The sequence below is a fragment of the Delphinapterus leucas genome, chromosome 20 (assembly GCF_059928025.1).
Source record: "Delphinapterus leucas isolate spDelLeu-1000000601 "Yukka" chromosome 20, BTC_Dleu_Yukka2, whole genome shotgun sequence".
Lineage (NCBI taxonomy): Eukaryota > Metazoa > Chordata > Mammalia > Artiodactyla > Monodontidae > Delphinapterus > Delphinapterus leucas.
This window is the reverse complement of record NC_143148.1, coordinates 20,347,526-20,372,500: the sequence shown is the minus strand read 5'-3', so window position 1 is coordinate 20,372,500 and position 24,975 is coordinate 20,347,526. Positions and strand designations below refer to the sequence as shown.

Genomic DNA, 24,975 nt, shown 5'->3' with positions numbered 1-24,975 from the left:
CAGTCTGCTTTGCCCCGGGTAGCTGGGCGGGGCTACTTGAGGTATTCAACCTCTGTGAGCCTCGGTTTTCTCCTTTGTACACTGGGAATAAGCATAATATGTCCCACCTGATCAATGTTAGCTGCTATCCTGGTAGTAATCACAGTCTTTAGCATTCAGTTTACCATTAGCTGGTTCATATTTCATCATCATTATTCTTATTTTCTATACATTTATTTTGTCCACCCACGTGCGTGTTAAGCTCCTTCAGGGTAAAACTCCCAGCCTTTGATCTTCCTCAATGGACGTGTCTGTTGCTGTTGGCACAAACAAGTGCCCTGTGCTTCACTGCAGGAGCGGGAGGGACACCTCAGGGGCTCCAGTGATAAACAGAGTGCCTTCCTTGGGCTCAGCCCCATAGCCACAAATCCATGGTGGACGATGTGGGAGTGGATGCCGAAGTGCTTCCTGCCCTTCTGCTGCTTAAAGAAAGTCCCAGAAGTAAAAGAAGAACATTCAGAAAGGGAACCAGTGGAGAATCCCGCACAAGCCAGAGGAGCAAGGGTGGAGAGGAAAAGCAGGTTCCATCAATGTGTGTGCTGTGATCTAATTTCCTGCAGACAAATGAGGACTAAGGAGAGAACTGGGCCCCTCGCTGCATGATGCAGACGTCCCGGCTTCCTCCTCTGCCATCCGCCGCTGTGCTCCCAGGCAGCTGCCCCGTGGGCTGCCCGGGCTGCTGTATGGACCGCTGCCCCATCTCCCTACTCCGTGCCCAGCACAGAGCAGGCAGCATTCATATTTGTGGGCTGGATGAATTAATTCACATCCAAGCAAATACTGGGGACACAAACCAAGCAAGAAATGAGGCCGGAAAGTCCAAGGTGTTTTCAGTCACTTGGTCAGATCTGCCTTTCTCCTTGAAGAAGCCCTAGGAAGAAAGCCCTGGAGGAGATAATAACGGTGTCTTTCACAATGGAAAGGTCAACCGACCTGTGTTTATTGAGTGACTCAGTGGGCCAGCCCTTTGCTCGGCTTTGTAGGAGATTACGAGACAGGCAAACCCACGGGGTACTCTTGGCAAGCAGGCTGGAATCAAAACGCATAAGAAAAATGAAAGAGCAGCCCGGAGCAGCATGTCATTGTGCAGAAACGTCCAGAAAAGGTTCAGAGGATGGGGCTGTGCTGGGGAGGCCCCGGCAGTGGGGCTGGGTGGGAACACCTGAAGAGGCAGAAAGGAGAAGGCTGGGTGCTGCAGATGTGGAGGTCAGAGTGTCACTGGGCCTCTCCAGGCCAGCTCAGCAGCAGTGTGTGTGTGTGTGTGTGTGTGTGTGTGTGTGTGTGTGTGTGTCCGTGTCCCTTTGCTCAGACCAGCAGTGAGTCCTGGACGGGGTCTTTCAATCATGTGGCTCTCCGGCCGCTCCTCTCTGATCACTGTCCTTCCTGCCAAGGCCTCTCTGAAATTTGACTAAGGTTGTGAGTGCATGTTTCAGCATTTCTGGATGCAATTTGGTATCATAGCAAAGAATTAAAGGATATTTTCTATCACTTAAAGTATGTTTCTCTCCCTCTTCCTCTGAGCACCTGACCCCACAATCATCGCTGGCTTTGAAATAATAGACCCATCATAATTCTGAGAATTAGTCTGGAGGCTTCTGCCTTATTTGCTCAACTGAGGTTATTGAGGCTGTCTTCAGAGGTGGAAAGGGTGTCCGGGACCATCTCGTCAGAGATGGCAAATTCAGAGAGAGCTATGCCTGCTGGGTGGGGGCAGCCAGGTGGCGAGGCTGAGGGAGGGGCCTGGGGAGGAGGAGGCCCCCTCTGCCCAACCCAACAGCCGCTGCTCCCTGGGACCCTGGACCCAGCGTTGTGAAAGCACAGTTTCTCAGGAGAAGCTGGAAAGCAAGATGATGTGTGAAATGCCCCAAATTTGTAAATGTTAAAAACAAATTTAGCAATGAAAACCCTGTGTAATGAACGTTTGAGATCTCTATTAGATGGCTACCCCGACATGCTACAGAAGTGGAAACAGAGGCCCAGGCCTGGAAAAGGACATGGGCTAGGTCATTAAGGTAATGGAAACTTGTGTCCCCTCTGCCTCCTTGGTCCAAGTCCCGAGCCATAGTGTCCACAAACATCGGGCTAGGAACTTTCCATCGGTATGCTGCCCGCACTACCTGCTCCTTTCCAGAGGCTTCTGCTTGCCCTTGGCCAGGGATGGCTGGCAGCCTCTCTGTGGCCTTGAACCCGTGTTGCAAAGCCTGCTTTAGTCAATGCTCTGAACTGGCTCTGTGACTGTGCCTTCCAGGTGGTGAGGCAGTGGCAACGTGGCAGCCCTGGGCAGCATGCAGGGAAGGCCAGGGCTCTTATGGAGGGTGGCTTCAATGTTCTTATAGGGTGTTAAAGGACTAGAGTGAGAGCTAATGCAGAACTCTTTCTTTGGCTTAATTTATTATAAAATATGTGGCTAAAATGTAGATCACACTGCTGTTTTGGATCTCCGTTTTGATTCCCAAAATTGCAATCATGATAGGTGGATTATAACCGTGCTTTAACATACAGATGAGGAAAGGTATTCCTGTGCAATTTTCCCCTAAGGAGAAGTCAGAGGATAAGGTGCAGGAGTTTTGAATAACTTTGCAACATTTAGTTGTCTCTCTCGGTTATGGGATAGAAATTAGCATTGTAAGACAATATGTGCTGTGAATGCAGCACTGCTTTGAGCATTAGTGTGGAAGAGCTTCCAAAGGGAACGGAGAAAGCGATTTTCCTTATTAGAAAAAGTCACCACGATCTAATCTAGCAAAGTGGTGTCACCTTGTTAAATTGTTGTAGTTACTTAAAAATATGAAGTGCCAGGCACCTTGCTAGAGGCTGGGGATGCCACGGTAAACCAGATGGACCAAAGACTTGCTGGGGTAGTGGGCACAAGCAGTAAACATTGGGTGGTGCACAGCTAGAGGTGAGCTGGGGAGGGGGCAGAGGTGGAGGGATGGGGGGCGGTGAGAATGGCCAGAGGCTTGGGGGCTGCAGGCTGAGGGAAAGGAGCACTCAGTAAGCCTCACACAGACGGGAAGGCAGAGTAGTCCTCATTCTGGCGGTGCACGCAGAGCACCCGTGTGGCGGGATGCCCCCAAGGACATATGTCTGGGCAGACTCTTCCTCAGGGCCAGACATTCAGTAGAAGAACCAAGCAGAACAACATCCTGATGTGCTGCCCTGGGGCCTGGGCTCTGCTCTGTCCACCAGCACCGGTCCTCGGCCAGCACCCACTCAGCCTCTCCCTCGCACCCCGAGGTTCTGTTTGTCCAGATCATGCCCACCTGCTGCCCCCACCCCAGAATCTGGGCTGGGGCTCTTGAGAGCTGTCAGTTCTGCAGAGCAACACTCAGACTCCCCTTACCTCCCAGGAGAGCTGGCTGCAGCCTCACCCCTCACAGCACAAGCCCTGGACTCAGTGTTACCAGGGAAGGTCAGTGGAGGAGAATGAAGGTCTTAAAAGAAGAAGGTGGCCTCCTTTGGTTACACTACGTGGAATGACCGCCCAGCCTCCCCAGCACCATTCATTCATTCATTCATTCATTCATGTATCCATCAGTCAGTCAGTCACCAGTGTTTACTGAGCGCCTACTCTGTGGCAGGATGTTTTAGGGACATAAGATTGAGAAAAATAGACCCCATCCATCCCAGCTTTTACAGAGTAGACAAGCTACTGGGAGAGATAGAAATTAAGCAGGTATCACACACACATATGGTAAGTACAACCTCTGATACGTGTCACGAAGGTTACGTTCTGGGGTAATCGGGGCTGACCTGACATAGTCTGGAAGTCCGAGAATGTCTCCCAAGGAAACAGCATTGGAGCTGAACCCTCAAGAATGGTGGGATCAACCAGGCAAGTTGGAGGTGGTGTTTGGGGTTCGTGTTTCAGGAAGAGGGACCAGAATGTACTGAGATTCCGATGTCCATCAGGGAGAAAGTTCCAACCTCTCTCTTTCTGGAGGGCCAGAAGGGCTTCCTTGGGACTTTTAGATGTTCGGGGAATGCCCTGGACAGATGCAGAGCATGCGGGGGTGGGAGCGCGTGGCCCCCTGAAGCATTGTCGAGGAAAGCTCCCAGCTCACATCACATCACAGTTCCAAGTCACTGCCCAGTGCCTGAAGGATGGCTCTAAAATTCTTTCTCAGTATTTGGGTCAGGGGATTTTCTGGTCAGAGGGCCTCTGGGGTGCAGGACTGAGGGGCCCAGTGACTGTATGTCTGGGCAGATGGGGTGCTCTGCAGAGATGTTTAGAGGCAGCCAGCCTGTCGCCCTTTAACGCCAGCCATCTCGTGGACGGAGCACAGGATGGAGAGGCCCGAGCTGCTCAAAATGGTGAATGCTCGTCTCTCTCCCTGTCATCCTGGTCTAACACCTTCCCCCAGGTCTTCCACCTCGCCCCCTAGTTACTCACCTCAAAGGGATGTTTGGAGTAAGTGTGTCTTGTCTAGGAGATGCCTTGGGGGCAGGTGCCAAATAAACTGTAACTTCGGGGTTAGAACACATGGGTGTGAGTGGAGCCTTGTTCGTGGGTTTCCCACCACAGAGGCTGGTGTCACTTTGCACACTGGAATTGATCTTCCCAGCATGGCAATGTGACTCCTACTTGGAATGTACTGGGGGAGGGGGCTGACTGTAGGCAGGGCTCCTATGATGATGCCATTATATGAGTCATCACCTCTGGTTTATCCTGGTCATCTGTGTGGTGAGTATTACAGACCTGGGTAGGTCAGGGGAACTGTCAGTTAGAAATCTATCAGATGCCCTTTCCTCATATTATCTCATTTGGTTTTCACAAGGGATTGCAAAGTAGCACCGTTATTTCCACTTTACTGACAGTGTTTGGAGTCTGGACAAGGTTAGGAGAAGCATTTACAAAGACATAGCTCAGAAGTGGCAGGGCCAGGTTGGAACCCAGAGCTGGCCATCTCGAAGCCAGTGACTTTCCCGCTCTGCTGTGATACCAGTGCAGGGTTTAAGGTATATTAAGGCCTTGCAAACAACCTATCTTAGGAAACACTCAGATTCCTCTGTACTATTATCCAATTATTATCCAGTTATACAAATAATGGTGCTAAAGTTCATGAAGCTTTAGTGGTTTACTCAGGATCACAGAGTTTAAATTTTAACTCAGATCTTGGCATCAAACACATCTTGGTGTTTTGAGGTGACCCCTTCCGCTCAGCAGTCTTTGCGCATGGCTGGGGGCCGTGGGGACAATTTGCTCTGCTCCCACCACCCATCCCTCCACAAACAGGGCAGTTTATTCGTGCTCCCTCCTTCCCTGGGGGCTCCTTGGAGAACACACTCATTTTGCTTGTCCCTGGTCAAGATTCGTTTGGACTAGCCTATGGGATTTCTAGCACCTGGAAAGTTACCTTTTGGATACTTTTATCTGTGATCAAAGGAAGAATGAGCAGACTTGACCTTCCTGCTAGAAGCTGCTACCCAGGAGGCTAGTCCCCAGGGCTCGGTTCATTCATTCACGCATCATTCATTCGTGCATGTGTTGGTTGAGAGATGGTTGGATGCCTACTATGTGCCACATGTGGAGGAGGACTCGCAGGCTGGTCCTCTGCCAGTTGCTGGCTAGAAGGAGAAGAACAAAATCCAGACTCTTCACCTGGCCAGAGGAGCTAGTTGAGGGCCCACTCAGGATGTGAACATGACCGGGAGCTATCTGAGGTTTATAACACAGCCTCATCTGTAGTTGAGAAAGGTCACTCCTGTGGTTATCAGAAAGCAAAATTTGTTTTCCTCTTTTTGACTTACTTCATGCTGTATGACAGTCTCTAGATCCATCCACCTCACTACAAATAACTCAATTTTGTTTCTTTTAATGGGACTTGAGGACACAGGGAGGGGGAAGGGTAAGCTGGGACGAAGTGAGAGAGTGGCATGGACATATATACACTACCAAATGTAAAATAGAGAGCTAGTGGGAAGCAGCCACATAGCACAGGGAGATCATCTAGGTGCTTTGTGACCACCTAGAGCGGTGGGATAGGGAGGATGGGAGGGAGACGCAAGAGGGAGGAGATATGGGGATATATGTATATGTATGGCTGGTTCACTTTGTTATATAGCAGAAACTAACACACTATTGTAAAGCAATTATACTCCCATAAAGGTGTTAAAAAAGAAAAGAAAAAAGAAAACAAAGTTGCCGTCAAGCCAATCTCTACCGGTGGGGGGGAAACAGCAAAATCTTCGCTGAATGTGTCACAGTTGTATTGGCTAAAGTTCACTGCCCTACCAGCAGCCTGGGGTGGCGTCAGCCTTGCCAGGACACAGACACTGGACTGCTGGATGGGGAGGGCCATTCCCCAGGGCATCGGCTCTAGCTTTGTTTTGCCAACAGGTACCAAGACAATGGTCAGCGTGGTAACCTCGGCTGTCTCCTTGGCTCCTTTCTCTGCTTTGTGGCCTGAGCCAAGTCTGAAGGTTTTGTCCTTTGGAGATCTACCAACAGGCAAAAGAGCTCCAGAAAAATCTTTGTGCTGTGATGAGCAGAGCTGGGTAGAATTTTTTTTTTTTTTTGCTAATTTTTATACGTCAACCAGAGTATTTATTACTACAAGGTATTGAAAGTTTCGGCATTTATTCAAAAAAATTTAAATCTTGATCCATTGATAGTATCCATCTGATAAAGGTTCTCAAATTAAAAGGGCTGGATAAGTCAGTGCGGCTCCAAAATGGCAGTAACTTCAGAGCTGGCAACTGACACTTGTTTTCTGCCACTGTTTACTCTTCAATAAAAAATGCATATTTACCATAGCAACCTCCAGCTCACGTGGTGCCCTGTCTTACCCGCTACCCTCTGCAACAGAATAGCTTCTTAAAGAAACACACACATCCTAATATGCATGCTTTCAGATGCAAAAATGTGTTCTTTATAAGGAAGCCCTCTTTCCTGGGATTTAATGCTAATAAACACGTCATCTTTACAGAAAACGTTTTGGTCCCATGTCTTAAATTTTAGGGTGTTCACTCTGGAAATCAAAATAGAATTACTCTTGGAAGGGCTTTTGATTATCTTGAGAGTTTGCTGATTATTTATTTTAATACAGTTCTAATATATATATATATATATATTTGTGTTTATACATATATATACATATATATATATATATATATATGTATATATAATTTTTTCCAAGCTGCAGCCATTAGTATCGTTTGAGAGGGAGCTTTTTTGGTGTAGATTCTAATGACCTGCCGCTTCATCTGTGATTAAAGATTGTCATCTACACGAAGCTCAATTGCAGCCTGAATTGTTTTTCACTGTTAACTTGGGAGAATTGCCTGGGTTTTCAGAGCTTTGGAGAAACTTCTCCAACCCGGACTTTTCAGGAAAGGAGCATGCCTTCTCATTCTAGACCTTGTGCAGGTGTCAGGCCCCATCGCTTGGGGCTTGTGGAGTGGGGAGAGCACTAAAGCCACAAGCCTCTGCCCTCCCTCCCCAAGCCATCCTTGCTTGCAGGGGGTCCCCTTGGCAATATCCATGTTAAAAGCTACTATTAATTGGAGCATATCCTGCACCAGGCACGGTGCTGAATGACTTGTTATGACTATCCCCGTTGTGCAGAGAAGGAAACTGAATGAACCTCAGAGAGGCTATATAATTTGCCCAGGATTACACTCCTAAGAATTGTTGGAACTTGGTTTTAACCTGAAGCCTTTGATTGCAAATCTGTTCCACTTAATCTGTGATTGGAACCTTTCTGTCAGACGTAAGCTGGAAGGACAAGTGGGAACGGAATAAGGGGCAGAGAGCGGTGCCTCCCTTCTCAGAGTGTTCTTGGGAGATGTCGCACGGCCTCAGTATCAGGAGAGTTTTTTGGTCCACTCTCCCCATTCTGGTTTGCACCTGTGCCTGACAGCCACATGCTCCTGTGCTGCAGGTCTCCGTGGATGCTACAGCCCTGGGACGGCTGTGTGCTGTGTGTGTGATGAGAGCTGTGGTCAGTGCCCCTCTGGGGCACCTCAGCAGGCTGGGGGTGGGGCGCATCTGAACCAGGCCTGGTGGATTTTTTAAATTCCTTTCAGCCACATACAGACCAATCTGAAAAACAAGAACATATTGTGACTCTGTTATGCTTAGTGGCTTTGGGGGAAAATCCGATTGTGAAGTGAGGCAGGGCTCTCCATGGCAGAGTGGCATTGTGACCCGAACTCGGACAAGGAGAATTGCCCAGACCCCACGGCCCGGCCAGCCAATCTGACTGCAGTGTGTCCACGAGCCATTTTATAATTATCCATCATGAATGCCTCCATGCTGCCTTAATAGATTATTTTAAATGGTGCCTGCGCCTCCCATGCAACCTCTAGTCAGCCCCGAACTGTACATACATACAAGCTGGGAGAGGTAATTGCTTATCATGTATCTTTTTGTTCCAGACACTTTTATAAAAGAGTATGTATTATGTATGGTGTGACCTTCAAATGTCAGGAATGTGTTGTGCAATAAACTGTCAATATTTGTGGTTATAAGGTACTAGATGACTTTTACAATAATTGGAACGGCTATATTAAAAGCTTGGATCACTCAGCTGGTTAAAGAGAAAGACACAGGCCGGTGTTCATCAGGGACTTGCCTTCTGCCAACGATTAAATGAAAGATATTGCAAGGTGCTTAAGATGTCTTCTTTGTTTAAAAAAGAATATGGCAAAACATGTCTCCAGGGGGAAGCGTTTTCTCCAAATCACCCCTTCTCCTTTCAGTGTGCACCACTCCCAAAAGAAAACTCAGCCCCACAAGTTATGGCGACCGACTAAGTGCATTTTAAAATGATTGGTCCAGCTTGTTCTCAGTGTCATTTAAGTAAGAATTCCTGAAACATACCCGACAGTCAAAGAGAGCTCCTCCAATCTTCCCCCCAGCCCCCTCCCCACCCATAAATGAGGGGGCTGTAAATTACCTTAAGAGGATCTTAAAAGCTATAGTTCTTTTAAGAAAATAAATTATGTAGAAATCTTTTGGGAATTTATGCTTTACTGAAAGTAGAGTCTTCTGTAGTCTATAGTTTTTTGTTTTTTTTTTTAAAGAAAGGAACATGTAATTTAAATTACGAAGGAGGGAAAGCAAAACAAATATTTTGCAATAATTACAGTAGTAATTGGGGCACGGGTTACTTTTAAAGTATCTGTCTTGTTATACTTTTCTATTGACTAATGTTTCTTTATGCATACGGGAGGCTATTTCTTCCAATGCAATGACATCCTCCTCTTAAGCCAGGGAGTGGGCAGATGAAATAGTGGAAGGTTTCCTCAACAACACACCCCCACCTTCTCAAAAGCTCACTTGTGACCTTGCTGATTAGAGTGTGTGTGTGGTTCCTTCCACCTGGATGGAGAGAGACCCGGGAGACACCCCGAGGCCACCTCCTTCAGGAAGCCTCCCCAGGCACCCCTGACCTCCTTCCCCCCTGCTGTTACCACGCTCCAGCCCCTGATGGTCTGTGCTGAGCACTTTGGGGCATTTCTGGTATTTTGCTGGTATTTTGCTGGTACCCGGGGCCAGTTCCTCCCAGGCTACTCAAAACAGCTTCCTTCTTGTAGTCAGGAGCTGATCTTAGCCTCTGAATTTCAGTTTGCTTGCCTCCTCTGATTCTTTTATTTATTTTGAAAAAAGTATGTACAGTTTTTTAAAGTATGTACGGTATGGAGCACTTGCTATGAGCTGAGTGCCTACCACGTGCTGGGGGTATAACAGCAAACAGTAATTAATAGTCCCTGTTTGCGTGGAGCTTGTGTCTGGGGGGAGACAGGTGGTAAGCAGACAAATACATAGGTCAGTTAGCATTTGCAGTAGGTGATAGACGGGTTGCTTGAAGGACCAACCAGAGAAAGAGCGCCCCTGGAACCTAGAGTCGGGGAGAATTTCTTCAGACAGTATGGTCAGAGACGCCTCTGGGCCTGTGGACTAAAGCCTGAGTGAGAGTCTCCGTGTGAATTCTGGGGGAAGAGAATTCCAGGTGGATGAGGCATCAGGAACAAAGCCCTAAGTTGGGTACCAGCCAGGAAGGCTTGAGGAAAACAGAAAGATGGAGGCCTGGAGTAGAGTCAGGAGTTGGGATGAGGTCAGAGCAGCAGCGAGGGCCACTTAGGTGGGGGTTGGAGACCATAGGTGCTGGGGGTTATTCTAAAGAGCAATGGAGCCACTGGCCTTCCCTCCCCTGCACATAACCGGGCTTTTCCCAGGAGATGGCAGCCCCCTGGGCCGTCCCTCTCCAGACTCATCCTTCTGCCTGGTTCTTGTCACCCAGGCCAGTTCATAGGTAATGCTGTTCTGCCCTGGTTCACCTGAACAGTTTCTGGGATGGATCCCTGCCCACCAGGCCAGAGGGAAGAGAGGGGTGTGCAGAACCCAAAGAGACCCAATCACACCAGATGTCTTGTCAAAGGTTGATTCTGTGAGTCCCAATTCCTGCCTGCTGCGTCCATGGTCACAGTTCCCAGGCTGTGGACTAAAAGTGCCTACCCACAGCTGGCCCTGAGGGCCTTGGGAGAGCTGGCAACCCAAGGATTACAGAGGATGTTGTCAAGGGCAGCATCACACAATGCCAAAGGGAAGAGACCCCATGGGTGGCCCAGTCACCAGCGGATGGGGTTGGGGGGATGGTGGTTCGGAACACTCCCCTGACAGTTAAGAAATGGCTCTGGGTTTGGTAAAACCAGAAACACATTTGGCCCACAGTGCTTGATTTTGAAGCCCTTGTGTATTTTAAGGGAAATTTAATCCATATGTTTCTGATTCATTTTCACTTAACTCATCAAAATGTTGCTTTAGAGAAGCTATTTGAGATCCTAGTATCTTATATTTTTTTCTCCAAATTTTAGCCTTTTAGTGACCTATTTCCCCAATTCCAGAAATCCTATCTTGCTAACAGCAAATGGAGCTCTACACAGTTTTGAGTTTGGGTCAGAGGTGAGGAAGGCGATGATGGAGGACATTCACCTCTGCTCCCTGAGATCTGTCACGAGCTCGGGCCTTGCCAGTGAGCCCAGCCTGGTCCCCGGTCCTAAGAACCCACAGGGAAGCTGACTGTTGCCTTTTCACAAGTGGTCATCCTTTTCTAAAATAACTCTCTATTTAAACAAATACTTTTGCCAATCCATATTAATGCTTAACTGTTTAACATGACTATATATGGCCATCATAAACCAGAGAACTGTGATGAAACAACAGAGACACCAAATTAACACTGACCCAAGGCATGACTGATGTGTTCCAAGAGTTAAGTACAATTGTTTACAGTAATGTTATAATTTTTATGCATACCATTAATTTAAAATCACTTTTAAAAATAAAGGGAACTCTTCATCAGGAACCTCTACCACAGTAATCATTGTTTTGAGTCTGTTTATTTTACAGTTTTTAAAATAAGGGAAAGTGTTAAGGTTTTAAGAGGAACTATACATTCCTCTGGATTTTTCCTCCAAGGTATTACTTTTCCTCCCCTGAAAAGATCTTAAAACACTGGTATATGTGGGCAAAGATATTAATAAAGATGTGATTTTTTGGTGTCATGGTCACACTTTAGACTCCACAAATTGTTTTTTCCTTCATTAATGAAGTGAGATCTGTGCTTTTGAGATGCTCTTTGCACAAGACAGACTTTTAGAATGAACTGCACGACTCATCTGGGAAAACGTGTTTACTGTTATAGTAGGAGTTCCATAGAAATTAAAATACCATGGCCTTTTATGTCATAAAGTAGTAAATGCTCAGGTATACAGACAGCTCCCTTACCCATCTGAGGTTGCTGGGAAAACTCTCCATTCCCTGCATGGGCTTATCATCGTCATCAACATCAACGTCATCATCACAATTTTCTTTTAATAAAAATCTTTCCAAAATGTACTTTTGGGCATGTGAAGGGTAAAGCTGCTCGGCAGGATGAGGTGAGCACTGAGAGTACGTGCACAATTTAAAAAGAAACCTCTCTTTACTTTTTCTCTTTGGTCCCACTCTGCCTCTTTTGGTCTCTCTGAACCTTGTTCTCTGTCTCATTCTGTGAATTAATAAGACTACCTAGAGGATTGGGTATAAACCCAGAAGACCTCACCAGTAGAAGGTTCACACTTCTTAGTTCCTGAGTCCTCCCACTGTGACAGCTCTCCAAATCTCCATGACTTAACAGAACCAAGATTTTTTTCTCATTCATGCGCAGTCTGACTCGGGTCGGCCCCCCTCCATCTGGTGACGCAGCCATCGAGGCATCCTCTGTTTTGCGATTCTGCCCCCTCGACCTTTGTGTTGCAAGGGTAGGGTGGCCAGGGAGGAGAGGGAGACGGTAAGGGGCACACTGTCTCTCCTCTGAATCGCTTCCAGCCATTGGCTGGACTAGTCAGTGGTCCCAACTTAGCGCAAAGGCAGTTGGGAAAAGTAGGCTCTCGTGGAATACATAGGAGCACGTACTATCCCTTTCATGGTCGTTTCCTCCCGTATCTCTAAGAGCCATCCCTGTTGCTTATTTGGCTTAGATTGGGCTAGGGTGGGTGAAGGAAAGGCCACGAAGAGGGTGAAGACAGCCTCCAGTGGGCTTGGGGCTCTTCCAGCATCGCAGGATTACAGGGAGCTGAGGGGAAGGGCCAGTAAGTCCAGCTGGGGTGGGGTGAAAGGATTTGCCTGAGGACAGCCAGGCCCCGGGGACCCAGAAGCAAAAGATTCTGCCTCCTGACTCCTGAGGCAGTCTTCTTTGCAAACAAGACTATTTTAAAGAGGTACCGAGGAAGCTCAGTGTTTAAAGATAAACTGGGGGAAAATCTACCCTTAAAATACAAAATTATTTCATAAACCAAGTATTTAGATTCCAAACCAATATGTGAGTAAGGTTAAGCATACAATGAGGCACCCATAGATTCAAATCATATCTGTGTACGAGAGGTAGCCAGTCTCAGGGATGGAGCCAGACAGCTGCTGATGGTATTGTGTGTGTGTCTAGGCGTTAACTTTTGAGAAGTTATTTGTCTTTCTTTCTAAGCATCGATTCTTTGTCTATCCAGGACTCTGCCAGTTTGTGGCGGTTGATGATCCATGACCTTTTTTTTTTTTTTTTTGTGGTACACGGGCCTCTCACTGCTGTGGCCTCTCCCGTTGCGGAGCACAGGCTCCGGATGCGCAGGCTCAGCGGCCATGGCTCACGGGCCCAGCCGCTCCGCGGCATGTGGGATCCTCCCGGACCGGGGCACGAACCCACGTCCCCTGCATCGGCAGGCGGACTCTCAACCACTGCGCCACCAGGGAAGCCCTCCATGACCATTTTTAGTCCCCCAGCCCCTCCTTCAGCCCACAGCTATGGAAACTCCCTCCTACCCTCCCTCTGTGAATTCTCAGGGAAGGTAATGAACCTTAATGTCACCTTGGCCTAGGCCAACCTTGCTATACACTCAGAGGCTTAGAAGCAGCAAAAGGAAATGTAGGAGGCATGGTTTCTGACCTTGAGATGACAAAATTAGGAAGGTCAATTGTCTGATGTCCCCCACCCCCAAATAATATATCTTTTTTTAATTGAAGTATAGTTGAAGTACAATATTATATAAGTTGTATATATTATATATAAGGTGTACAGTATAGTGATTCACAATTTTTAAAGGTTATGCTCCATTTATAGCGATTATAAAATATTGGCTATATTCCCTGTGTTGTACAATATATCCTTGTAGCTTATTTTATACCTAATAGTTTATACCTCTTAGTTCCCTACCCCTATATTGCCCTTCCCTCTTCCCCTCCCCACTGGTAACCACTGATTTGTTCTTTATAACTGTGAGTCTGTTTCTTTTTCTTTTATATTCAGTAGTTTGTTGTATTTTTTAGATTCCTCATGTAAGTGATAACATACAGTATTTGTCTTTCTCTGTCTGACTTATTTCACTTAGCATAATACCCTCCAGGTCCATCCACGTTGTTGCAAATGGCAAAATTTCATTCTTTTTTATAGCTGAGTAGTATTCCATTATATATATATATATGTGTGTGTGTGTCACATCTTCTTTATCCATGCATCTGTTGATGGACGCTTAGGTTGCTTCCATATCTTGGCAATTGTAAACAATGCTGCTATGAACATTGGGGTGCATGTATCTTTTCCAATTAGTGTTTTTGTTTCTTTTGGATACATACCCAGGAATGCAATTGCTGGGTCATAACAGTAGTTCTGTTTTTAGTTTTTTGAGAAACCTCCTAAATTCTTGAAACAAAACTTGAAATGATTGGATCCATGTCCTTTTTTTTATCTAACCACTCTCAGCTTGTAGGAGCAGGAGAAAGCTTGCAGAGTTTTTGATACCTACTACAATTCACCTGTTCTAGGCTGAAACTTGGGAAGGGTTGCATGTATAGTCTATGTTCCTCTGGAATATTATTTGCTACCGCCATATATAAGACATCCATTCCTGAAGAATAGATCCCATATTATTTAGTGGGGTCAAGAAAAGAAGCAGGGGTCCCAGGAGTTATTTCTCATCCCTTTCCCCATCCTATGAGAGCCACAGCACACCCAGGCTGAGGCTGTGTTGCCTGTAGCCAGATGCCCCAACTCTCAGGGACACCCCAGCCTCTAGGAGCTGGCAGCGCTCCTTTCACAGAGAAGCAGGAGGAACAGCCAGTGGGTCTGAGGCCGACCTCTGTTCACACGCCCACCTTCAGCGTCCTCAGCACATTTAGAGAAAGTGTCTGATCAGAGGGAAGAGATACTGCAGATTTTAGGAAAAGGAAAATTTTTTTAAAAGCTCATACCAATCCAAAATCGGCCTGACAAAGGACCACAGGTGTCATTTTTATAATGCTTCTTCCTTTCTGTCGTGTGTTTCCTGGAAGGGCTGGGGAAGGGCTGGTCTGTCCATAAGCAGGACCCGTGGTTCTTCCCCGGCCAGCTGTGTGTGGCCACAGGCAGAGCCTCGGGACTCCATCTGGGGAGCCTTGCAGAAGGACAGCTGCTAGTGCTTTTACACTCTGGGCGGGTAGAGAAGGAATCAGAGAGCAGCCTCGTCTTCCCCTCTGAGTGAGCCCCTTGAGTTCTCAGCGGGGCTGGGCTCGGTTTAGCGCGCCTTGTTCCTCGATACCCATCCAGGTGTAGGCAGGGACCCACACACAGGCCCTGTGAGTGTGCGGCTCAGCGGGCCTTCCTCTGCCATCACTGACTGACTGTACTTGGCTTTCAGCCTCTCCGGGCACTTCCTGGGACCACCCACAATTCCCCTTCATCGTTGCTCAAGTTTGTTTTTCTAGTTGGATTAGTCTAAGAGTAAACGCCGTAGGCCTTCTGGCCCTCCAAAAAACAAAACAAAACAAAGCAAAAACAGAAAAAACATTCTGTGTAAAGTGAAAATTAGACTCTTAAATCTGCAAAGAAAGCTGTTTATCTTACAAATTCATTCTTTTTATTGGGCCACACATATCCAAGATAGAAAGATAAAAGGGAAACAGATACAGGCCATCGCTTAGAGTGACATATAGTGAGACACAGCTCATCCTCACCTTCTGTAAAGCCGGTGGGAGCGCAGGGCAGTGGCCTTATCTGTCTATTTATCTATATTGTGCCCTGGGCCGGGGCTCACCAAAAGCTGCAGTGGAAGTATGTTCCCCACACTCTCTATTCTCTTCTGTTGGACAGCCCTGCCTTGGACTGCTCCCCAAGGGCTCCGACGGAGGAGGATCTGGGGAAGGTGCTCAGCTGCAGACCGTGGGACACGAGGATGGGCAGGGGTGCAACATTAAAAGCCCACACCTGCCTACTCCTGTCCTGAAGTCAACACTTAGTTCTGCTCATCATTCAAATGGACAGCTCATGGCCTCCTAACTTAAATAGGGTGTCTTAACCCTGTTGCAGGGAGCAGTTGGGCAGAATTTTAATCAGGCTCGTTGTTATTTTAAGCTGACCTCATGATCCCACAAAAGGAATGAGTAATGCTGGGAGGGCAAATGCAACAGGTTTGGGGTTGGTGTGGCTTGGGGGTGGTGGAGGGAGATGGGTAAGAGATGGCCTCTCAGCTGTTTATGACTAGGATGCGGTTGACTTGGAATTGGCATCTGGCATCTGGCCATTGTTATCCTGGGCTCTCGACAAACTGGCTCTTTAAGACAGAGGTGGTGGCAGCCCTGGTGGACTTGACCTGCGGACAGGGACTTCCTGCTAGGACTGCATGTGGGACATTTGTTTGCCGTGACCTGGCAACACTCTCTTGTGCCTATTTTCCCTTATCAGCAGCCCAGTAGCCATCTTTGGTAGTCTCTCCACAGTCATGTGGACAACCACAAAGCTAGTGCTAGGTCAAGTGAGTTCTAGATGTGGATGAACTGAGTCCCCCTCCCTGTGTAAAATTACGAGGAAAAAAAAAGCTGGGCAGTTAGACCTTTGAACAGCTCTTCCAAGGATGGTTAGAAGAGTTGTGGAGAATAGGATTAAAAGTGAGCCTTCAAGGAAAATTTCTAGGGTGATGATGCCATCGTGCACAGTCCAAATTCAGAGAGGATGCTCGAAGCCAGAGGGTTTCCACGGTTGCACCGAGCAGACATCCAAATAAGAATTGAGTGCGACTGCCTTCATCTTGTCCGTGGCCTGTGAGTCTGTCCCTTTCGGCTGTGAGCAGAGAGCACCAGGAGTGGATGTTGAAGAATAAAAGCAATTTGCATTTTCCAGTGCTTGGAAGGTACAAATCTTGTTTTTTTTTTGCTCTCTGCGGAACTCACAGGTCTGCTTATTATCCCAGAAGGTCCCCTTGTTCTCATGGTGAAATCTACCAGGAGACCTAGAGGGTGGGCCGGAAGCTGCGGCCAGGACCCTGCCAGCCTCAGGAGCTTGGGTTATGTGCCAGGAAGCAGCCTCCAGCCCTGCGGGGAGGCCAGAGGAGAAGGCTTGCCTGCCTCCCCTTCTCGAGATGCAGAGTCCCAGCTCCTGCCCTGCTCCCCTGATGTCGCCTCTTTGACAACGTGATGTCAGGCCTCGGGTGTTGCAATAACATATCCTCCAACCACTAGATATTTTCACAGTTCTATTTACTATTATGTCCCATCATTTCTGTGCAGAAGGCAGCCGTATGTAAATTTTATTCCATTTTCTAATGGTTTGGGTTACATAACAAATAACAGCAGGAAGGAACATTTGTATTGATACTTTACAAAGGAAGTTCTCAGGTCACTGCACAAAGATTTAACTGCAGTGCTCTAAGTTTATGGGAGTTCTGCAGCTGAGTTTCTGCACATGACTTTGAATATGTCACTATATGTTTATCATGGGCTAATTGTGGAACCACATTTCCATACTTTTTCTTCTCCCTTTCATGAGATTACACCAGCCAGCGATGGAGGCAAGACTCTACAAGGAAGAAATGATCAGTTTGGGATAATTTTCTTTCCTGTCCCAAAATAGCTGTACGTCTGCATGTCTTGGGGACTCAGCCGAGACACATTTTTTTTCATTTGTTGCCTGATATAATGCAAATGTGATTTTGATCCTATAGCAAACTCTCCAGCTAGTCCATATTATAAATTAATCAGACTCAACAACCACCAACATTTTTAAACTTTTGAAAAAAAATGTTTAATAGGAGCTAAGCAAAAGAAGAAATCAAACCAGCTGCTGACACAGCTGTTTCTTTTCTTGTTTAATTCAGTTCAATATAAAGGTACCATATGCTGCTTAAAATCATGATAGGAAAGATGAAATAATTTAAGAGAATAACAAGAAAATACGTGAATTGTCAGCATTCTGTCAGATTTAAAGAATGAAATAGACAGGTGTAGTATTGACATGTTTAGCCTTGTGTGGTGTTGGCAGTTTTGGTGCGAACAACTTCTGACATGTGCTGAAGTGATGTGAGAATATTTCTCCTCCATTGCAGACATTGGAGAGGAGGCTGGGAGATCTGCCGGCGTCCAGCAGCCCGCACTGCTTCGAGACAGGAGCCTGGGCTCGGCCATGAAGGACTGCCCGTACTGTGGGAAAACCTTCCGGACATCCCATCACCTAAAGGTCCACCTGAGGATACACACAGGTGAGGGATCCAGGTGCACAGCTCCAAGGAGGAGGCCCAGGGTTGCCATGCTCCTGTCCTAGGTCCACCGTCTGTGGGTCTATCCGTGCACCATTGTGTGGGTCTGAACCGACCCTAACGACCCAGTTCTTTACTCCATACTCACCCCCCTGAATGACACATGGACATGTGGACGTGGATCTCCCATGGTCCAGGCCTGGGATGATGATGCTTTGTCCGGGGCCCTGTGACACTTTGCTGATGGCATCCTTCTGCTGCACTGAAGTAGCACCTCCCACATCCTCACATGGACCAGGGGCCTTTCAGGTGCAGGTGATGAGAACCCAGCTCAAACTCTAACTCTACAAGGGCACGTAGGAGGTCTTTGAAGGCAGGCTGGCTTCTAGCCCAGCTGGGGTTACGTGCCCACACCTGGGACTGGATAGATAGAGAGGAGGGTGGGTGACTCTCCACTGGGTCTCCTCAAAAGAAAACTCGAGACGCTCTTAACCAAGCCGCTGGACCACTGTGGTCATTTCCCCTGTTACGGCGTTGTCCGAGCCCCTCAAGGTGAGGGCTTCTCTTGGTCTCTCTATCTTGTCTCTCGGTCATGGTTCTTGTGAGCTTTTCTGCTAGCTGTTTGCACATTGCCAATACAAAAAAATTCTCTCTGACATATGGACACCTCCATTTTCTTTGATTTTTCTCCTGACACTTTATCTATTGGAGTGTGAGCTGCTTCAGAGGATAGACAAATACGCCATCTATTTTCAAAAATAATTGTGGTCTGTTTCCCAAGGAATCAATAAAGCTTAGGGTTGTGAAGAATATTTAGTGTGTACGGGCCTCATGTGCAGCATGTGGTTAAAGACAAGGAGCCCTCACCTGGACCCTCACCTGTGCCTGCAAATCTCCCTGACACCCAGAGGAGCCCTGAGGACAGGTGGCAGTGGGATGGGCTGCTGTCTTTATTCTCAGCCTGGGTGCAGTTGGGCATCACCACTGTCCCTCCCTGTCCTGGAGCACTTCTCTCATGGGGTCACCCCAGGGCAAAGAGGGGTCTCCTAAAATTACGTGCCAAGCTTGCTCACTCTCCAGGGTCCATGGGACCCGACCCACCTTGCCCATCTTCACCCTTATCACCACCCTGCGACCCCATTGCCTTCTTCCTGTTCCTCCAATGCAGAGTGCTTGCTTCTGCCGCAGGACCTCTGCACCTACTGCCCCCTCCACCTGGAATGTTCTTCCTCCAGGTGGTCACTGGGGGCTTAGCGTCATGTGATCTCTTCAGAGAGATTGCGTGACTACCCTGCCTGAAATATCCCTCACGCCCCTGCTTTATTTTCTCCATAGACTTAACACCTTCTGAAATTATCTTGTTCAGTTCAGTTGTTCATTTCCTTCTGTGTTGTCTGTCTTCCACCAAGTAGAATGTGAAGGTGTAATATTATCCATCTATTTAATTGCTGTAGAACCCCAGGGCCTACAAGAGCACCTTGCAGTAAACTGCAGCTTACAGGGGGCATGGTACATTTATTTGAGAGGTTGAATGACAGAACAAATAAGTGAGTGACCCTACTCCTGCAATGCCTGCCCTGTGACGGGTAGCACAGAGGGGACAAGTGCAGTGGGGAACGTGGACCCTTCCCTAGGGAACCTGTGGTCCTTTGGGAAAGGCACCCTGCACACGTGAGCTGGTCAGAAGCCACAGCGTGGCAGCCAGGCTGCAGGTGCTAGATTCCTGGTTATGGATGGAAGACCTTTCCGCAGGAGCTTCACGAGGAGTCCCTTAGTTCCTGCCTCAGGGCCTTTGCACTTCTCTGTAAGATAGGTCACCAGCTTGCACCCTCACCTTCAGAGTTTGGCACCAATGTCCCCTTCTCAGTAAGCTCTTCCCAGTGATGGGGCTCAAGGAGAGGCAGCTCAGCTTTCTCAGATCATGGTAATTTCCACTTTCCTCCCCAGGTTGGAGCCGGGTCCCCTAGTGTTGTGGTGGTTGGGAGGGACCCACAGACCGTCAGGACATGGGAGACAGTCCATCAGGGCACCCACGGTCTCACTGCCTACAGGAGCGTGGAGACCTGGCCAGGCGGGTGCTGTGATACTTCCCTTTCATGTGATGTGGATACAGGCTCCTGGGCCAGGTTTCCCAGGTGCATGATGGCTCACAACAGGTGAGGCCGGCCCTGCCGGGGAGTGTGGGTCTGGAAGGAAAGGGGCAGTGCCTCCCAACCAGGAGCTCTGCTGCCCCTGGGGGCCCCCACCCCCATCAGCTTGCCTGTGGTTCGAGTGGAAACGCCACAGAATATTCTTGGTAAATTAGGACTGAAGCTGGCAGAAAGAAGTCTTGCTGAACCTGGGTAGAAACAAATGGATACTGTTTTTAGAAGTTTTAAAGCTTGAGAAACATTATGTTTTTCCAAACTTTTGCTTCTTTTGCGTCACAAACTTCCAAAGTTTGTGATCAATAGTCTTTGGAGACACAGAGAGAAGCAAGACAGGGCCACGGACAGAGGCGTTCCAGAAACTTCCCAGAATAAGGGTGAAAATGAAAGAAGCCATGGAAACATCACACCACCAGCCCTCCTCGGAAACAGAATTTGCAGTGTTTAAAAGGCAGAATGGTAACCGGATAAAGATCAATTTCCTTTTATCAAAGAACAAAGAAGTTGGAAAATGCTTACACTTGCGCTTCTGAACAGAACAGAAAGTGTTACACGTTATAAATCACCAAAGTAAAACATCCATTGTGACAACATAAAAGTGCAGATTACGTGTAATTCAAATCAAAATCAAGTGGTTTGCTAATGAATGAGTTAATAGGGGCCCCAGTTGTGGAGATGTCCTGTACTGCCTTCCCCTTTCTCTTTGCGGTTTTGTATTTCCCAGTGACATGCCCAGAGGACAGCAGTCTCCAAAATAGAAGAGTTGTTTTCCAAGATGCCATCTTTTGAAGTTTTTCTATAATGGACCCATACGAGCACATTAAAAATCCAATGTGTAATAAATATATTTTAATTGGTCAGGATATGAGGTGGAACATTCTCTGTGTCTTTCTGTCCTACCCCATCTCTATGGGAAGTTTTGATCGTATAGCATCAACTCTGATGAAAACACTTTCCATTATTAACTCCACTACATTAACTCAGTTACTGCTCTTCTTCTCCCAGCACCTGTTTATTAGAGAGGTTCTGAGCAGATGCACCAGTCTGGTTGCTTTGAACACCTGTGGGCTGGGCAGAGCCTGCAGGTAGCAAGAACGTTTCTGTTGTCCCCCAAGCTCCAGCCAGATCCATGCGTGATGGAGGGGAGGCACCCAGAGTACCCTCACATCCTAGGGGCTGCCCCTCTCCGGCTCCTGCAGGACAGACGTTGATTGCTGCCCACACAGGGAAGGCTGAACTTCTCTCCTATTTGAAAGTTGGGCTGATTAGGACCCAATCACTGGACGTGTGCGATTTGTCTTCTAGAGCACGCTGCCGGTGATTGGAATTCAGAGCCAGTCAGTAAGGAGACTTTGTCAGTTAGGGTTCTCCAGGGAAACAGTGTGCGTGTGTGCATGTGTGTGTGTACACATCTATGTACATGTACATAGATACACATCTATATACATATACATACATATCTATAAACATATATACACATCCCTATACAAATATATACACATCTCTATACAAATATATACACATCTCTATACATATATACACATCTATATACATATACATATGTAGATACATCAATATACATATATACATCTATAAATATACATATATATACAAATATATATCTATATATACACATCTGTGTACATATACATATATACACATCAATATATATATACATATAGAGAGAGAGACAGAGAGAAAGAGAGAGGTCTTTATTATAAGGAATTGGCTCACTTGATTATGGAGGCTGAGAAGTCCCATGATCTGCAGCTGGTCAGCTGGAGGCCCCAGAGAGTGGATGGTATAAGTTCCAGTCTGAGTCCAAAGGCCTGGGAAGCAGGAAGGCTGATGGTATAAGTCCCAGTCTGAGATGGAGTCCCAGCTCAAAGAGAGAGCTCCCTTACTCAGATTTGTTCTATTCAAGCCTTCCACGGATTGGATGAGGCCCACCCACACTGGGGAGGGCAATCTGCTTTCTCAGTCTACTATTCAAATGTTACTCTCATCCAGAAACACCCTCACAGACACATCCAGAATAGTGTTTGACCAAATATCTGGGCGAAGCACTTAGTCATACCATGCAACAGGAGGCAGGGAGGCCCCCAGGTTGCCCCTGACCGAGGCCAGCCAGTCATTTCTTTATTGGCTGCCTGCAAATGTACTCCATCTGTTCCCTCACTACCCCCTCCTCCAGGTACTACCTTGGGGATACTCTGAAGGGTCCAGTGTGTCTGTTTTGTGCAGGAGGTAGGCAGGCGCTGATCAGTTCCTGAAAGGCTGGAGGGGTGTGCATTCCCCACAAGCCCCAGGAGGGTGTAACACCCCATGTGATGACCCACCTGTGTGTCAGGTTTCCCAGGGGGTGCCTGTTGTCCCAGGAAGGCCATTTTAGAGAAATATAATAAGCAACCTCACTCATGAAAACTTGGAGGCACTAAAGTTCAGAGACTAATTAAAAATAAATCTCATTAGTTTATTCCCCTCTCAAACTATGCTAGTGGTTTATTAATCTGGTTTTGATTTGCTGCATGTGTTGGTCTGGCCCTGAGCTGGGCATCTCTTTATGGACTAGATTTGTACAGGGAAGCCAGCCGTGGTTCTCCAGGGGTCTCAGGGTGGGCTGAGGGGCATGCCCAGCACTGCCCACCCTTCTGGGTGGTGCCTCAGTGATATAGCGGCTGAGCGCTGCCCAGGTGGGATGCACGGGGTGCCCTCCTTGGCTCTCACCTGCATTCTTGGCACCAGACCCGAGGCTCCTCTGTCCTGATGGAGCCAAAGGGGACTGTGGAGGTGAGAAGGCTTCTCTCCTGCAGCCCCTCCAAAGGGTTGTGTGCCCTCCCTGTGGGGAAGGCACAGCCTGGGAGTTTTCTTGCCTCATGACTGAAGCTGTCTACACAGCATGACAGCAACTGGATGCCCACAGAAGAATTCAGCCAACAAGGATAGTATAACAACAACAACGACAGCAACTGTAGTCACCATTCTCTGTGCACTCACGTGTGCAAGCACCGCTTGCTGCTTGTGGATTATTATTATTCGCCCCTTAATCCTCACAGCACTTTGGAGGCCAGGTTCCAAATCGCCCCTTATCCCGCCCCGTCCCCTTTGCAAGGGGAGGGAACTGAGCCTCAGAGATGTGAAGCTACCCACCCAGAGTTGCCCAGCATTGATCACAGGTCATAATCCAGATCTGCCTAATTTAGAATTCCATTCTATTAACCACTGCACTGTATTGCTATTTTTACTTTTCTGGGTGAATTTTTGGCTTGTTTTAGGGAATTAATGCAACATTTCTTTGACAGTGTGTGTCCACACCATAACCAGCTGGAGGAAAGGAAGTGACTTGTACCCACAAGGTGTGTTGACGCAGCCTCCCAGCGATTTAAAAGGGAAGTACTGTGCACCCTGGCTCCTCCTTGCTCCCTAACTCAGACTGGCCTGAGGCCTCCTTGACCCGCTTGCCTCCATTTCCCACCAGCCCAATGAGCTTAGGGAGGCGGTGGGGCAAGGAAACGGCTACTGTGGCTGGTGGAGGCCCCCTGACCCCTGGCATGGAAAGTGGGGTGGAATTAGACGCTGGCATAGTGGAGATGATAAACTCCTGATGCCTTTTTGGAAACTGCCTTTCAACCAAGCAGCGACTGGTCTGTGGATGTGGGTGGAAATGAAAGTTCAGCCCGCCTAAGCTAGGTACCCTAAGCCTGATACACACACAGCTTACCTTTGATGCTTTTGCGTCTCCTCTTCTGGTGAGGTAACCAGGCTGTTTCAACATTTATAAAAGCACATTGAATAAATGTTCAGAAAAGGATTGGTTAAAATGGGCGCTCTTCCCATTTCCTCTTCTAAAAGGAGAGCATTGAGTTATTCTTAGTGGGGGACAGATACCTGCGTGATGATGAGAAAACAAAAAGACCCATTTGCCCGAAAGGAGACGATTCCTTTTTTTCTTTTTGTTTTGAATTAAAATTCTGTCGTTTCTCTAAGATGAACTAAAAGCCCATTTCCTTCTTCCACAGTCCCCCATCCTTGCTTTTCCTGCCTTAATGACATCCCAAACTTTTGTTGAAAATAATTGATTGAATTTAAATTTCCTTAAAAGTTTAAGAGGTAACGTTACAGTATAAATTTCCTACCAAACACTAAGTAGGGAAATATCCATTAGTGAAATTAACTACAGTTTCTAGGTAGCTAACAATGTACCGTATACAGTAGGGCATGGCTAATGAACACTGCAGTGGGCGATATTTCATTATACAAATTAATGCTCACATTTTAATGGGAAAGTCACATAATGAATCTCGGCTTCAGTGACAGCAATTAGAGACACAGATTGTCCCCTTCTGGACAAGGCACTGTTTAGCAATAAGCAGCTGTGTGAAAAGTCTTCAGGTTTACAACATATATATGCTTTGGGGGAATTAGTGTACAATTTATATTAATGTACTGAAGCTTCTCTGCAGAGGCACCACCGTATTTATCTCTCCTGGTATTAACTAAGTAAAGACATGTAGAAAGACTAAATAAATATCAAATAGAGGATGCAAATACGGGAAAATATTAGGTTACCCAACGTAAAAGTGAAAACACTTTTGGGGTTTTAACACACACACACACGAGAAAGTTAGAAACATGAAGCCCTTCTTAAAAGCTTGATAAAGGAATTTCCAACGAGAATAAAATGAATCCCCCTGTTATTTTTGGAGAAGCACTATAGGGAACTTGCTCTGAATAGTTCCAGAATAACTCCCCAGAACAGTGAGGTTTCCTTGAATATCAAGTGCAAAGTGAGGCTCAGAATGGTGAGACA

General features: G+C 47.2%; 1 protein-coding gene across 1 annotated transcript in view; it reads left to right on the top strand.

The window, feature by feature from the left end:
- ZNF536 (zinc finger protein 536) overlaps positions 1-24,975 on the top strand; it is a 90,025-nt gene that overhangs the window by 56,102 nt on the left and 8,948 nt on the right. The window contains exon 2 of the mRNA XM_089902969.1: positions 17,869-18,021. Coding sequence (XP_089759095.1) covers positions 17,869-18,021 — 153 coding nt within the window. The remainder of the gene's footprint in view (positions 1-17,868; positions 18,022-24,975) is intronic.